The sequence below is a fragment of the Streptopelia decaocto genome (assembly GCF_964273445.1).
Source record: "Streptopelia decaocto genome assembly, chromosome: 3".
Classification (NCBI taxonomy): domain Eukaryota; kingdom Metazoa; phylum Chordata; class Aves; order Columbiformes; family Columbidae; genus Streptopelia; species Streptopelia decaocto.
In genome coordinates, this window is record NC_138656.1 from 79,392,634 (window position 1) to 79,408,114 (window position 15,481).

General features: G+C 41.8%; 1 protein-coding gene across 6 annotated transcripts in view; it reads right to left on the reverse strand.

Moving 5' to 3' along the window:
- Positions 1-6,486: 6,486 nt before the first annotated feature.
- The window catches only part of KLHL32 (kelch like family member 32), a gene marked incomplete at its 5' end in the record, with an annotated part of 91,923 nt that continues 82,928 nt past the window's right edge, over positions 6,487-15,481 (reverse strand). For 4 of the 6 annotated variants that reach the window (XM_082048406.1, XM_082048405.1, XM_082048407.1 and 1 more), the window contains 4 exons: positions 6,487-6,681; positions 8,453-8,547; positions 11,147-11,339; positions 13,755-13,813. In XM_082048406.1, coding sequence (XP_081904532.1) covers positions 6,520-6,681; positions 8,453-8,547; positions 11,147-11,339; positions 13,755-13,813 — 509 coding nt within the window. In that variant the 3' untranslated portion in view covers positions 6,487-6,519. The remainder of the gene's footprint in view (positions 6,682-8,452; positions 8,548-11,146; positions 11,340-13,754; positions 13,814-15,481) is intronic. The other 2 variants (XM_082048409.1, XM_082048408.1) reach the window with 1 other exon arrangement.

Sequence of the window (15,481 nt, forward strand, 5' to 3'; positions counted from 1 at the left end):
CACATTCCTGTGTAATCTCATCTAAGCGTTCCTGCTCCGGCAGGGGGATTGGACCAGATGATCTTTTGAGGTCCCTTCCAATCTCTAACATTCTGTGATTCTGTGAAAGCTATTAAGCAAGGCTTCCCCAGCCTGTGACAAGACTGCCGATGACAGGAAAAGGGTCATGCCTCAAATCTGAGGTGATTTCCAGCAGATGAAGAAAAGTATCACCAAGATCACCTTCCCAGGGATGTATACCAAGCCTTCCTCCATACCCAGTAAAGACTGGTAATTAATACAAGCTCTATCACTGCAGAGAAGACATCAGAAACTGCCCATTAGATGTCCCCACCCCCTGACAGCATAAAGTAATAATAACAACCTGATTTTGCCTTTCGTAGGATCCTCCTCTGGACTGCATTTTTGTAGCAGTAGGGCAGTTCTATACTTCTTGGATGGAATGGTCTGTCTTGCAGTATGTTATTTAGAAATAACATTGCTCACAAGGATGGACATTTACTGTGCTCACTGCACCCCAAAATTGAGAGTGAAAAAAAATCCTGAAAATAAAGTTGTAGCTAAAGTTCCTAATGAAATTCAGAGTAACTTTAACATATACACCTTGGCTTAGTCTTGCTCCCTTTCTATATATGGAAAGTTAGTGGTATTAAGCCATTTCGAACATTAACTACAGGATTGCCACCCCTCAATGGATTCTTAACAAAAATTTAAATCTCAGGAGGCTTTTTCTTCCCCCAAGCCTGTTGTATGGTCTGTACCCAATATCTCCTTTCATTTCAAAACACAAATAATGGTGACAGGAGCCCTGTTTCAAGTACAGCAGGCTTGAGCCTGTCAGCTTTTGTGACACTGATCTCATTGGCCAGAGGATAGTTCCAGGATATAAGTGGGTAGTGGATTACTATGCCCTTTTCCTTTTGCAAATATATAGAACTGACAGCTGAATAGAAAGTATTTCATTTTTATATTTTCCCTATTCCAGAATTCAAGATACTGATCACCTCTGACCCATTCTCATCCTTGTGATATGAAACACATGTCCAGCACATCATGAACAAAGGCGGGGAGAGGGAAGTCTGCCTTATCTTTCCTTTAGTAACCTTAAAATGATGACTGGAAGAAAAAAAAAAAAAGACACCTTCTATTCAAAATTCACATGCAGCTTCCATTAGTCCCACAAAGCTGTCCCTCAATTTTATAAGAATTTCCCATTTGTTGTTGTTATTAAAGAGCAGGAATCATAGAATGGTTTGAGGTGGAAGGAACCTTGAAGACCATCTAGTTCCAACCCCCCTGCCATGGGCAGGGACACCTTCCATTAGACCAGGTTGCTCAAAGGAACATGGTAATTTAAACTACTCCTTGCTTTCATTTTCAATGAAAAAAAAATAGTGAGGGAAAGGCACTTGTTTTGATAAAAGAGCTTCTGAAATAGAAAAATTTACACTTTCTGGGCTGGAATAGAGCAGCAGATCTATAGAAAGAAGGTGCTTCTGCATCTGTTGTAATTGCACAGAAGAGGAGCTGGCAATAGCATAACTGCTTACAAAGTCATTTAAGGAACTTTAATAACTGTCCACCTAAATGCAATATATTTCTCTTAGGAAACCAGAAAGGGTTTCATTGCACTCTGTTTTTCCTTCTTTCAGCAGTTTCTGAAAATTATGTATGCATGGGTATTTTCAGTTTAATCATATTTTATAATTTTTATCTATTACTTAAAGCTCAAATTCAGTGTAATCAGCCCATCTGTTAGCAATGGTTATAAAATTATGTTGAAGATTAAAAATCTGATGCAGTGTCAACATGTCCTAGCATAATTAAGCTTGTTTTATGATGAATGACTAGGATATAGCTTTTGTCTACTTGAGCAGCTTTAAAATGGTAAACCTTTTGGAGACTTATTGTACGAAATGTGAAGGTATGTATAAAACAAAGAAAGAAACAATTATAAAACTCACATCCTGCATTCATGGATGTGGTGTCTTTGCAGGCCTTGGGAAATGCCAGCAGAGTAATTCCATGTTGCAACCAAATTCATAGCGCTTTTCAGTCGATCAAACAATATGTTGGATGTACTCTCCTCCCTGTAGAATGTCACCCAAACAGGCATTAAAAAAATTGAGTTTGCTAATTTTTTGGTTAATTTTAGAAAGGGCCAACATGACCTGTATGGGCACTGGTGAAAAATTTAGCACAGCATTCACTTACATAAGTTGGAAGTTATTGCTAAAAATACTTACTATTCAGTGCTTAAAGTATTGTAAAGTAGCCTAATCTACTCCACAGCAGGAGTTAAAATTTAAGCATTTTACTTCTGGCATTACTGTGAAACAATTATATATAATCATCTGTATTGAAAAACCATTCTTTATGTGGACACTTTTTTTTTCCCCTTTTAAAATGTGTCCCTGAGGAGTAAAGGGGGCATGCGAGGGACAGAAAAAGGCAGCAGCCCATTTTGCAAAAATAAAACCGTATAAGCCCTTTATATAGTCTACGTGCTAAACTTCCTGCAAAGTCTTCCTCCCCTACAAACTCTGCCTGCAGATGAAGTGTTTTAACCTTGCCCTCTTAATTTATTCGACATTCTAATTTTCAATAAACAGATGCCGCCTCTTTTCGCGCTGGTTTCCACATTGTTCCACATTCTGCCTGTGTGAATATTCAATTATCTATTTCCCCGTGATTCTGCAACTGATGTACTAAATGTCTGTATAGGCTTGGGGGAGGGTAACCAGGGAAGGTAAAACTTAGAGGAAAAAGAGTTACAGAAGTTTAAACTGTTCTGCGAGTCAGGTACATTCTCCAAGAGCAATTCAGCTAAGAAAATAAATCATAAGCCACAACTAGAAACGCAACATTTCAAAAACACTAGTGAACGGAAGCAGAATTGCTGCACACTGGCTCATGACATGTAAGCATTTCTTTGGTCAGCACTTGGGTGTGAAACGTTCCATAGAGACCAAAGGGGCAGAAGAGGCTGTTGGTGCTGCTGCTGCTTCTGGAAATCGTGTCTTCTTTGGATAAAAAGCACAAAGCAGCTGATTACTCTTGTGATTTATAGCTCAGAAGAGCTGATAACACATCTTAGGATGCAGGGGTGAAGTGAAGTTTGCTATATAAGGGATGAAATATTACTCCTTATGGGAATGGCCCAAATAAGCAGATTACGGGACAGGCATAAAAGTGCAAAGGCTCTCGAGTACAGCTCTCAAGACTTTGTGGCCCAAAAGCACAGTTGCCAATGTGAGTAGCTTTAATCTGTAAATCTAAGGAATTCAGGACACAGAACTGTCCTGGCTTCCACACTCAAACACTGTTGCATTATCCAGTTTTAAGGATGCCCATTTCCTGAAGCACTAGTGAGTTCCAGCTAGTTGCAACCTGCACCATTACCTTGCACACTCCCACCGGGAACCTGAGGGACTTGTGTCGGCAGCTGCTCTCACACCGCTCTGATCCGATCTAGTGCAGAACCATCAAGCAGAGACATATTCTTCTTATGGAAAGCTTTAAGGCTCTGTAGAAAAAAGCTAAACTGCATTTCAGAGGTACACACCAAAACTGGGAGGCTGGGCAGGGACAAAGGTTGGGTCCAGAGGTTTGCTTGGTTTTGTTTTTAGCAAAAACAGTACAAAATTTAGAACAGCGAAGCTGCTGGCACCCGCTCTCACATTGACACCATTCTCTTTTCTTACCTGGCAATAAATAACCAGTTTTTGCTCCCCTGGCAAGGGTTCTGTGGCTTTTTCTGTCTTCAGGTACAGCAAAACAACCCCATCTGTCCTGCAACAAAAGCAAAAAGCCCCAGATAGGAAAATGTGGCACAAAAACTTACAGGCTACGAGGTGGCTGTGAAAGACTGCTCTGCAATCAGCGCAGCCTGGTGATTAAGAGCCAGAGCAGAATCCTGACACTAACAGGAACATATGTGTTGTCCTGGGGCTCTGTGGCTGTGGTACCCTTAACAAATTTAACGCCACTGCACAGCTGTTTAAAACATCTATTCACCAGTCCAGACAATTGGTGATAACAACCGGAACAGTAAAAGCGTTAAAAGGGCAGAACAAACATGATAAATAACTTTCTTGCCATACACTCCCGCCTTTCAGTCCTTGAATCGAGGGGCACAAGCTGCTTTGCACAAGGAATCTGCCCCTTTCCGCTTCTCAAACCTGGGCCTCTGCAGCTTGCTGCCGCCGCTCAGCAGCCGTCCAGATCCATCGTCCTCCCTCGCTCTCCAGAAGAAGCAGTTCCGAAATTATTCCATAGCTGCAGCTGTGGTAACATATAATGCCTAGGAATAAACCCCTCAAAATTAAGTTGAGACATACAAAACATACTTTGCATTATTGTCTGGAAGTGCACTGGGCTTTACAAAGGCCAAGAAATCAATTCTCCCACCACCTGCAAAACAGGAAGCGTACGTCGGTTCTGCAACTGGAGCGAAAGCCGATCTCTCACCTGGTGTGGTACCTCCAGGACGAAGCTCGGATATCTACAGACACATTTTGGTTATTTCACCCACCCTTCCCTTGAAAATGAGACACGCAATATGTTTATGTCCCTGCAAGTCACACATAAGTAGAACTTCAAATACTTACCAGGCTTGGGCCCTGCAGCCCATGCAGGGTGATAATCAGATTTTTAAAGTGTAAATGGCCTGTTAGGAGAGCTGTCCCTCACATGGCGATTTCCAGGAAATCAAAGGAATTAAAACAAAAAATCCTGATGCAGAGCCTATGCAGATCCCTGTGCAGTTAAGAGAAAAGTATTGCTTGGGTTTAGGCTTGCTTGGTGTGCAGAGGGAAACATTGGTAGTACTCAAGTTAGTGTGCCAGGCAAAGACTGCAGCTGCAGCTCTGCTCTGTGCAACAAGAGTGAGAAAGCTCAGGGGAAAAATAAACACACACACACACACACAAAAAAAAAAACCACACACACCACCAACAACAACAAAAAAAAAAACACCCAAAAAAACAAAACCACCACACCTTTCTGAACTGAAAATTACTGGAAATGGAGAGGTGATGTTCCATAAGCTCACTGCCCAGCTGGAGACTGAAATGGTGATAAAGTTCACCCCCTGTATCACTAACCAGAACCTTAGAAGTTAAATGAAGTTAAATGATGCATTTGATTTGGAAAGGCTGCCCACTGGATAAAGTCAAACCGGTTCCTGTCCAGCAAGCGCAGGCAATTGCTGAGGCATAACCTGCACGTAGCATTTGCATGAGTGGCAGCAGGAATTTCATCGGCCTGCTCAGATAGCACGGCGGCAGGGAACAGATCAGTAGGTAAAGCAGAGAAGTGCAGAGTGCCCGTAAATCATAAATAAAGATTTAATTACATGCTTGGTTACTATTTACAAACATGGAAGTTGTCGTTAGATATGTAAATAAAAGACAGAAATAAGAGACAGGGGCTGCAGTAGCCAAGCAAAGCCAAAATATAACAGGTTAGAGTATTTATTGTGAACTGGCATATGCCTGGAGTATGGGTCGGAGAGACACTATATCAGCTGCAAGAATAAATAAATAAATATTGACATTGTTCTACACCTGTTTAGCCTCTGGAGACCGGTGATTTGTGGGACCATATGTTGGACAAAATGAGACTGTTCGTTGATAATTGTAAATGTGGTGACCCCTCACAAATTGGATATTAAAAATATTAAGTAAATTGCACATTTTAATTATACAGTAAAGAGGCTGTTCTCCACCATTAAAAGACTGCAGCTGTCAGGAGGCATTGATCATATGACAGAAGGTAACATTTATTTGATAGTAGACCTTGGTAAATGACACCCCAAATGATCTTTAGATTCTCAGACAAACACATTCAGTTTAGACTTGAGTTTAACCGTGAGGCTTTGGTGTCTTTCAGCTAAGACAATTTTTATCTGTTCCTCATATACTACAGGGCTTGTTTGTTTTTTATTTTGTTTTAATCTGCTTTTCAGTATTTAAATTTCAAATGAAGTATCATTAAATGAGAAACTGTAAACTATGAGAGTTTGGATGGGAAGTCAACACATTTGTTATTCTTTTTGCTAAAGGTATTGAGAGAGTTGCATAATTATCATAGTATTATATCATCTTTGTCAACATAAACACAGGTTTCTATCAGCTTTGAAAGTGCCATTGCTGAACAATTGAACACACAGACTCCAAAGACGAGCAGCCCAGGAGGAGCTGAGAGCAGTCACGATGCCTGACAAAGTTGCATAAGGAAACCAAGTAGAGACAGGTAGCAACTAGTCACCAGCAGAAATGCCAGATGTTCTCATATGTGTTTCCACATCTGAGGCAGAGGAGAGAAACCACAGACAGTTTTTGTAGCTTCCTTCCTGCCTACTGTGATCTGACTTTAAGACAAATGTGTGAAGATAAAGCAGCGGCCTGTGTGGATTGATTCTTCTCGCTGATCCAAATAAACCCTTCTATAACAGGGTTTGATTTTTTTTTTTTTCCACCCCCTGCGTCTGATTTTCCGAAGTGCACGTTCCTTGCCTCACATTGTGCCGATCCTGTGGTGAGGCACTTGCAGAGTCTGAAGGTTGGGGCACGTGAAATAAGGAGCTGGAAGGAAGCACGCTGCGATGCCGTTGGAAGCGAAGGGGAGCGTAGGCCCGTAGAACACTTCTTCCTTCCCTTCCTTGCTAACGTCCAGCACCTGCAGGTCAAGGCATATAAAATATTTCAGGGATCACAGAAGAAAGCCGAAGCAAATTTGCTGGCGCACACCACATATACGTACTATGAACCCCAGCAGGAAGGTAATTTCAGATCACTTTTAGATTGTATTTATGGATCTGGTGATTTATTGCTGTCCTTGTCACCCGAATCTTAGCCCAGCACAGGCACTTGGTAGCAGACGGTGACATTGGATGCTGCTTCCTGGCAGCTGAACGTGCAACCGCGCAAGCAGGTTACTCTGCACAAAGTATGAATCACAGAATCACTTGTCAGCTTGATATATAGGGAGCAAGGGAGCTCTATCAAAGTTGGAAAGGCCAAATAAATGAATGACTTAAAGAAAATGAAGATATATGGAAAAAGTGGTTTTTTTTTTTTACTTCCAAAGGAGAGGGCAACCTCAAATTTACTGAATTTGAAGATAAAAGGGCTAGTTTTACTTGTTAAATCCAGGCACACTGCCAACAGCTGAGAAGGGGCAGCTCTGCCACACAGCTCTGCCAAAGCACTCGTACTTCTTGTCTCTTTAATGCAGGGGCTGTCTTGGGCAGACTGCCAGTTCACAATCAGTTTGGGGACGTGGACAAATGTCCATTTAAGAAAGCAAGATCCCAGGATCATTTTCACTTGTCACTAAGCAGTATCTAAACCCAGGTGCAATACTGCAAAGTACCTGCTGATTATAAATGACCATGTTGGTGGAGTACAGCCACCGCCTTGATGTTGTGCTCTTACTCCATCTGCGTTTCAGCTGGTAAAGCCAGTTTGAATTAATTTTTCCAATAACAATTTTTAGGTATTCAACTATTAGTAAAACAAAATTATGTTATGACCAGAACATGGTTTTAACTCCTTATCTTGCATGATCTATTCTTTATAAACTCATGCTAGTAAGTGTTCATTCTAGGACCAGCAGCTCGACGTAATCCTTTCCCTTCTTATGTGAAGTCTAACTTCTAGCCTTGTGGGACAGTTTGGAGGTTAAATCCTAAAATCCTTAGTTGGAAGCTAATGAAAATGTTATTTATCAGCAATAGTGCAGAAACTGAGATGTAAACAAGAATTTCTCTAACTGCCCAGCTACTCACAAAGCAATGGCTGTGATGCAAGAAAAGTGCAGAAGGATAAGAATTCCTAATTTCTGTACATGAATATCTGAAAGCCCTGGATCTGCAGGCAAGCTGCTCTTAAACAAGATGGGAGAGCAGGAGAGTTGGTCGGACAAACTATTGCCTACAGCAGGGATCAAAAACCTCCCATTCAAGCTTTGAAGCAGTAAGCGCTAGGGCAGGCTGCAGGCTGACTCGACTTTGTCAAAGAACAACTCGTTAGCTCTGGCTGCTCTACAGAAAGACAACATGGAGAGAAAAAAATCCACCATGAGATGGGCTGAAAAATTGTTAGCCCGTGCTCCATCATCCATTTCTGCAACCCTTTTACTTTTGAACTTGATTGTGTAACCTGAGAATATATACCCACTATTTTACCCAAACCTTGCCAAAGGAGAGACTCCTCAACTCTGTTCTGCTAGCATATCTGAAGAAGAATTACATCTAATGGCTCATCTGGAAATATTTTTAATATCCATTACATTTCTTCTCCATGTTTATGCAGGTTCAGTGGCTGCATAAGAAACATCCTTAATCTCTCCACTTCACATGCATTTTGCTTTTTGAATAACCTCTGTGCAAAATGTATCCTTGCAAAATTATGGGGAAAAAAAATTAAAAGAAACCTAAATCACTCACCTGGATACATGCCAAAGGCTCATTTGTCCAAATCGAATAGCCGCCAACTAAATATATTCTACCATTGTGGACAGCAACTCCAGACTCATTTTGACCTAAAGCAAAAAAGGAAATGAAACCACTTTCAGAGTATAATTAACCCTTTTAACACCTGTGCTGGTTTGACTGAAAACGAGTTAAGTTCCTTCATGCAGTTAGAAGCCTTTCTTTTTGATAGCTAGCACGGTCATTATTCGGACTTAGTTTGAGAACAAGAAGATAACACTCCGGGACAGAGTTAATGTTTTTAATTGCTCCGGTTGCTGAGAGCCAAGGACATTCTGAGTGCTCTGCCCACACGTGTGAGGCAGCTGGGAAGGGGGGCATGGATGGGGCAGAGCTTGACTGACATCCAGACTGATCAATAAGAGTATTCCATCCCATTAGCATCATGCTTCATATTTAAGGAGAGACGTGATCTTCTCGTTAGTTCTTTTTTTATATTTCGGGGCTGGGACAGAGACCTGTTAGGGGAAGTTCTGCTCAGCATTTTCGTTAGTTCAGCCTTTTGCCATCCTGCCATTTTGCAGACGCCTCTGGGCCTTTGTGCCTTTTTCTCTCTTCTCTCTCCAGAATCAGCTCTTTGGGACCAGGTGCTGCTGCCTGGGACTGGCTGCTCAGTGCAAAAGGAGTTTGTGAGGAATTGCATTGAGTATATCTTATTTTGCATTCTATTTCCATTTAAATATATTAGTAGTAGTAGCGTATTAGTGCTATTTTGTTATTGTGCTGATTCCATATCTAGAAATATTGTACTTTTCAGTGCTTGAGATTATCTGGGATTATAATAAACTGTGTTTATCTCAATCCAAGTTTCTTCCCTTCCCTTTCAATTCTCTCCCCTCTTTGGGGGTAGTGGGGGCTGTGAGTAAGTAGCTATCATGGTTATATTGCTAGTTCAGGTTAAACCACAAGACCACCGAATGCTGGAGTTCTGTAGTATGATGCAAATGCACCTGGCCATAGCTTGACTGTTTCAAATTCACAACGGGCAACAGTGAACAAGGGCTGTTCCCTGCTCTGTGTGGGAGCCCCATACGCTGCTATCCAGAGAGATACCCCAGATGAGCAATAAACTGAAGCTGTGCAGGGAACCATCTGGTCTCTCCTCAATGGCACAGGTTTTTTACATGTGTATTTCATAGGTAATAGGCTCCTCACCTGCCTCTCAGCTACTATCACACATCAGCATCCAACAGACACGTAGGCCAAGAGAGCTGAAGGTTCCTCACATTCTGTTCACACCTGTTCACACCCCTGTTCCTCCAGGTACAAAGATGCCAAAAATTTGAGAAGCTGCTGTGGAAGCTCATTCTTATAGCAATGGTCTCCTGAATGAGTTTGGAAGTTTTGAAAGATAAATACAGCTTTAAAACAATCCACACTACACGGTGCAACACACACATTTACCATCAGTTGCAGAGGCACAAAGAACAGTTTAGGTTGCTTCTCAAGGTGCAGGTTGTGCAAACAACCCACCAGGTGGTATCTGAGGAGAGGCTACTATCTCACAGCATGCAGTGGTATATGGGCAGCTCCAGAACAAGGGTGGCTGCAGTGCCACTGCTCTTGCAGTTACAAATCAGATCATGGCCTTCTCTAAGGATGTAATATCCTCCAGATAATAAAATAATTAAGAGCAAAAGCGATGTGAAAAACTAGTTCTGATTGACAATGTGTAACTCCTCCTTTTTAATCCATGCATCTCTCCCCAGTGTCCATGACATAATCCAATGACCTGACTCCAAAACCAAGCAGCTCTTCTCCAGGCCCCAGAGCTTAAGAAACCCAGTGCAATCTCTTAAAGAACAAAGTTGCTACTAGAGCAGCTTTTAAACCTATCAGGAGGAAAATGACAAGGTGCCCGTCTTGTTTGTCAGACATTCATTTCATGGTGTTTCTATCTATTCTGGGCTTCTAGTTCAGCTCATCCATCCTTTCTTTCGTTTGAAGTGGTGGATCTCAGAAATCAATGCAACACCAAATGGAAACAGATTGGGGGGTGGTATATCTGGGAATTGTACCAGGTGTTGGTGGAATCTGGTGGACTGGGTGGCAGGGACAGTGGGTTGCAGGGCTTTGCAAGTTGCTACTCTAACATTTCTTTATAGTTATGGCCAAGAAGAACTTTACAGATCCTGTAGCTAACTGAGCTGCTCAACTCATCCCTACTTGACAGAATTCCAACAAAGACACTTCCTTTTGGGTAATTTTTTAAGAAGATATTGTTTAGAAATAAGTGACAGTTAATGGATTTCTATGAAAGCTTTGCCCCAGAACAGCAGCAGAAAGCACTAAAATATGATGCTATCATGTACACTCAAATGGGGAGCTAAATCTACCACTGCAGGAAAGCTTTTGGCAAATCAAAAATAAGTACTGGTAATACTGTGACAAATTATTTTTGATTGCTTATTTATATTACATTTATGTGCACCTGCTTAAAAATTTAGTCTACAATGTCCTAAAACAAATGTTCCATAGAACACTGAACGCCAAAACAGTAATGAAAAGTGTCTCGTTGGCCAATGATGTTCCCTAAATTGGAAGCAATTGCAGCAAAGCCATGGAGTTCCATGTACTAAAGGCATCTAAAGGGAAAGGAACTGATATTTTAACAGTAGCAAGTTTCACCTTTTGGGGTACAATACTCACCTGTCAACATGTTGAAGCTGCACCGCGTCCACTGGTCAGCATCTATGCTGTAGGAGTCTATGTGCCGAACCAGGATCCGATCGTTGTTGTAGTCGAGGTCGTTCCCACCCAACACGTAGAGTTTCCTTTGGACGGCAGCCATGGAGTGATACACTCTCCTCTGCAACATCGGGCTACGGCTTAACCACTTATTCTGGAAAGGGAGAGAAAGAATTTGCCTCAGCACTGCTCAAAGGCGTACTTATATTAGTAGTACAAGAACAGTAGCATGCCACTGGTGATCTCCTTACCCTTGGCCAGAAATCACGAGGATATACACTTGTGTTGTTCATATGTTAAACATATGTGTTGGTTATAACATTGACTAGGCATACTGGTCTTTCAACACATGGTTTATAGTTTAAGTTCATTAATTTAATAGTATTTCTTGCTCTGTATTTTTTTCTGTTTAGCTCATCACTTTTCAAGGCTTTTTTCTTTTTTAGAATTCAGTAGCAAACCCTCCTTAAGCAGGACTTATTAGATGTCTCCTTTGTATACAGCACTAAAATTATCTGTACCAACTAGCTCTGTTACGAGAGAAGAGAGATTCTTTCTACCTTTCATTATTCAAAAGATTATTTGATCTTTTCCTTAGGGAATGAAGCAACAGGGAAAAATAATTTCCTAAAGAATCCTCTCAAATGATTCACGTATTTAGTTTAATGCTGGCCCTTTACTTGTGGGCACTTAAAAAGTAACTCCCTTTTGCATATTTTTCTTCCTGGTTAACAATATTCAAGAATTCTACCTGTTCAGAGAAGGGGCAAGAGGATGCAAAAGAAGAGGGATTAAAGCACAGTATTTTAAATGTAAGAAAATAATTGCTTGTGTTATGCTCACCAAATCAAACAACGTGGCAATGGACAAGATTAATTTATTTAAGTGAAGGAAGTTAAAATACGTGAGGAAATCCTTTGCATTACACATGCTACTGGTTGTGATAACTCAAGAGCCTCTAATACGACTGCCTTTTAACCTCTGCAATATATAGCTATACATTCCGGTGTGTAATAGTTGAATATTAGGCATTAATGTTTGCATTAGTAGTCCGGTCTCTTAACGCCAGACTATAGACACCATCTGCTTTGCAAAGCCTGCCTGCATCCCCTGATTATATCTTTAGCTTCCTCCACTGCAGTGCCTGCCAGGTGAGCCACAAAGCGCCGCAAAGGCAAAGAAACGGAGGGGCCTGGTGGGGTCATTTCTAATAAGCCAGCGTGTGAATACTAATCAGTGGCGGGGAAGCAGAGGTCACCCCGGCCGGCTTGTTGGCAGGTAGCTGTGTGCTCTCTGGCAGATGGCAGGCATTATCGACTCGCCACAAAGGCCTCGCGCAGAAGCAAGCGCCGGGGCTGAATGATGGAGTTATTGAGATTCTGGGCGAGATGCAAGCAGATGTGATGGTTTCCAGTACCCACCGTAAACAATATGCCAGCAGAATTTTTAAAAAGAGCTTGTGTGTACAAACACGAAGCGGACCTCATTTGAAGAAAGCGTGCACGCTTCCTCGGTAACTCTTTCCACGCCGAGTCTCTCGCCGTCGGCACGGCACCCTGAAGTAGCCCTGCCACTGGTATTTTGGGGCGCAACTTTCACATCAGCAAGTAAAGAATCAAAGTGAAAGATACGCAGAGACAAAATATCTAAATATATGTCCCACTCATAAGAAAAACAAGGTTGCTGCCTGTAACTCCTACTTGGATTTAGGATAGAATCAGCATTTGTATAATCAACGCATAAAACTGAACCTCAAAAAGAAAGAGGCATGTGTGTCATTGCCCCTCTCTGCTTCAGGAACCGTATAAGCTATGCTTTAAAAAGTCAGTGGGAACCACACAGAAGTACGTCCTGGCACATTTTGGTTCCAAATACAGCAATCAAAGCCCCTATCCTACAATCAGAGAAGTCAATACTCTTCCATGTGGGTGTAAATCAGGCTATGCAACTGATTGCAAGCTCAGGACCTCTAATTCCAAATACAAGCAAGAGGGTATAACCATGCCCTAACCCTCTGAAATGGTTCCTGAGCCATGCTAACCTAATCAAAACACATACATAATGTATGAAATAATCCCTAAAAGTTATTTTAGGTGCTGGGGTAATGAAATGATAAGCACCCTTGCAGTCAGCAGAATAAGTCACGGCCAAGAAGTACAGTTCTGAAAGTATGCAGAAAACAAAAAGCCCATATATGCAATTCAAAGCAGAAATGCCAATGACAAGAAACAGTTTTGTCACACTGACTTTGAGCACACGTTGCCCTGGGCTGCTGGATTACAAAAAAAAAAAAATGAACAAGCAAAATAAATACCGATAAATACAGGGGATTTAAAGCACATTTCTGCATTTAATCTAGATGTTTCTAACACCTACAGGCTTAAAAAAATATAATAAAAAGTCAGGGTCTCCATTACTCTGTTACATTCACACATCAGTAAGAAGTGAATTTAAAAGACCACTAACTAAATGGTCAGCATTTTTAGACTTACAAAGTCATTGTATGTATTTGCTAAGAGACCTGTTTGAAGCAAAACGTATGAGAAAAACATAGAACATAGATACCCACCTGCTTAGGATCATAGACCATGAGCCTGTTTTGATACTGTGCGGTATTTGTGACTCCTCCTATAAAAGAGTTTATAGAGATTACATTTTTTTCATATAAGCAAAACCAGGACCAAGATAAGGTGCGGCAAAATAAACAATTCTGGGTTCATTTGCTGGCACAATTATATTGCATACCATGACTTATGCTTACATTCCACTACAGTTTTTAATCTGGTTACAAGGTAATAAGTAGCACATTAGTCAAACATCTAGAAACACAAAATAGCAACTGCACTCCCCTCCAAATACTGCCTTGTAAAGCTAATTCTATGGGCTAAAACCAAGATAAAAACTGATCTGTTTATAAACGACTGTGCATTCAGCCATCATCAAGACACAGAGAGAAAACCTGTGTCCCTGTTGGAAGGAGCGTGTGGTGTGTGACAGGGTTTGAAGAAGGAGGGGGTGGGCTGGCAGCAGAGAGAAGGAAGAGGTCAAGAGGAGCTCTGCCTCACCGGGAGTGTGACCTGGGACACCACCGCCAGCTGGAAAGCAAAGCACAACCCTGTGCAACTGCAGTCACCTCGATGTTTGAAGGCAATTCTGTATTCAGTCTGTATTACAGAGAGAACATCTCCTGGTTTAGTCGTAGACTTATGTTGGGAGGTTCCTCCATAGTGACCAGAAATAACTCTACCATTTAGCATACATACCTTTAGAAAATGAGGTGTAAAGCACCTCAGAAAAGCCCAGAATAGAGTCTGACCAAAGTAGATGCCGCAAGCCAACTACTTATCTCAACAGAGCATATGTTTAAGTCCCAATCATCCTGTACTCTATTGGTTTTAAATGGCAAATCTCACTGAGTAAACTGGTGGAAAAAAACCTGCATCTCAAGTCTGTAATCTTACCAGTGTAACCACATGCTTGAGTGAGCTCAAGCCTCCTGGGGATGTGGTGTCACTGCGGCATTGCCACACATCCCAGTCCTCCCTGTCACCACCCATGTCCCACGGGAAGATGGGACCAGAAATAACACCTGCAAGCTGCCCCTCACCTTTCACGCCACCAGAAGGTCTGGACATCACTAGGGTACAACAGTGAAACTGACAGTGACACACAAGCATTTTATATTACAGTTTCAACAGCATGTGCCAATGACAGACAAACTCACCAGCAACGACAGGAAGGAATTTTATCTGTCATTACATACGTCGATGCCTAATTATTTGTGAGGATATCCTCCATTTCAGACAGAGCAGTGGCAGAGCTGCTTCATTCCTGCCAGCTGAGCTATGGCCCAGTCCTACTACAGCCATTGGGTTTTTTCTTTTATCCTCAACCAGCCTTAACATGGGTCTGTACTGGGGAATCTTCATTTTGCCAGCCTCCAGCAGCACCTGGCACAGCACTTTGGTTCAGAGCCACAATGAGAATTTGAAGTGACTCCCTGACCTCTCACATGTCATTTCAGGCTGCAGGGTGCTACTGGTGTGCACTTCAGTTAAACCAGAAGCTCTGCTCCAGATGTGCACCAGCTGTACTCCAGTTTCTAATGGGTCATAATGGTGTGAAATAATAACTGGTCTTTCAGATAGCTTTGTACCAGCTGAGTACTGAGAACATTTGGTCCAGAGAACCAAAAGGAATCTAATCCAAAGCAAAAAATGTGAACTGTACATGGAGTAGATACAGAAAATTTGGCATCAAAGTTTCATCTGATGATCTGCTTTTCCGGGGTTGAAC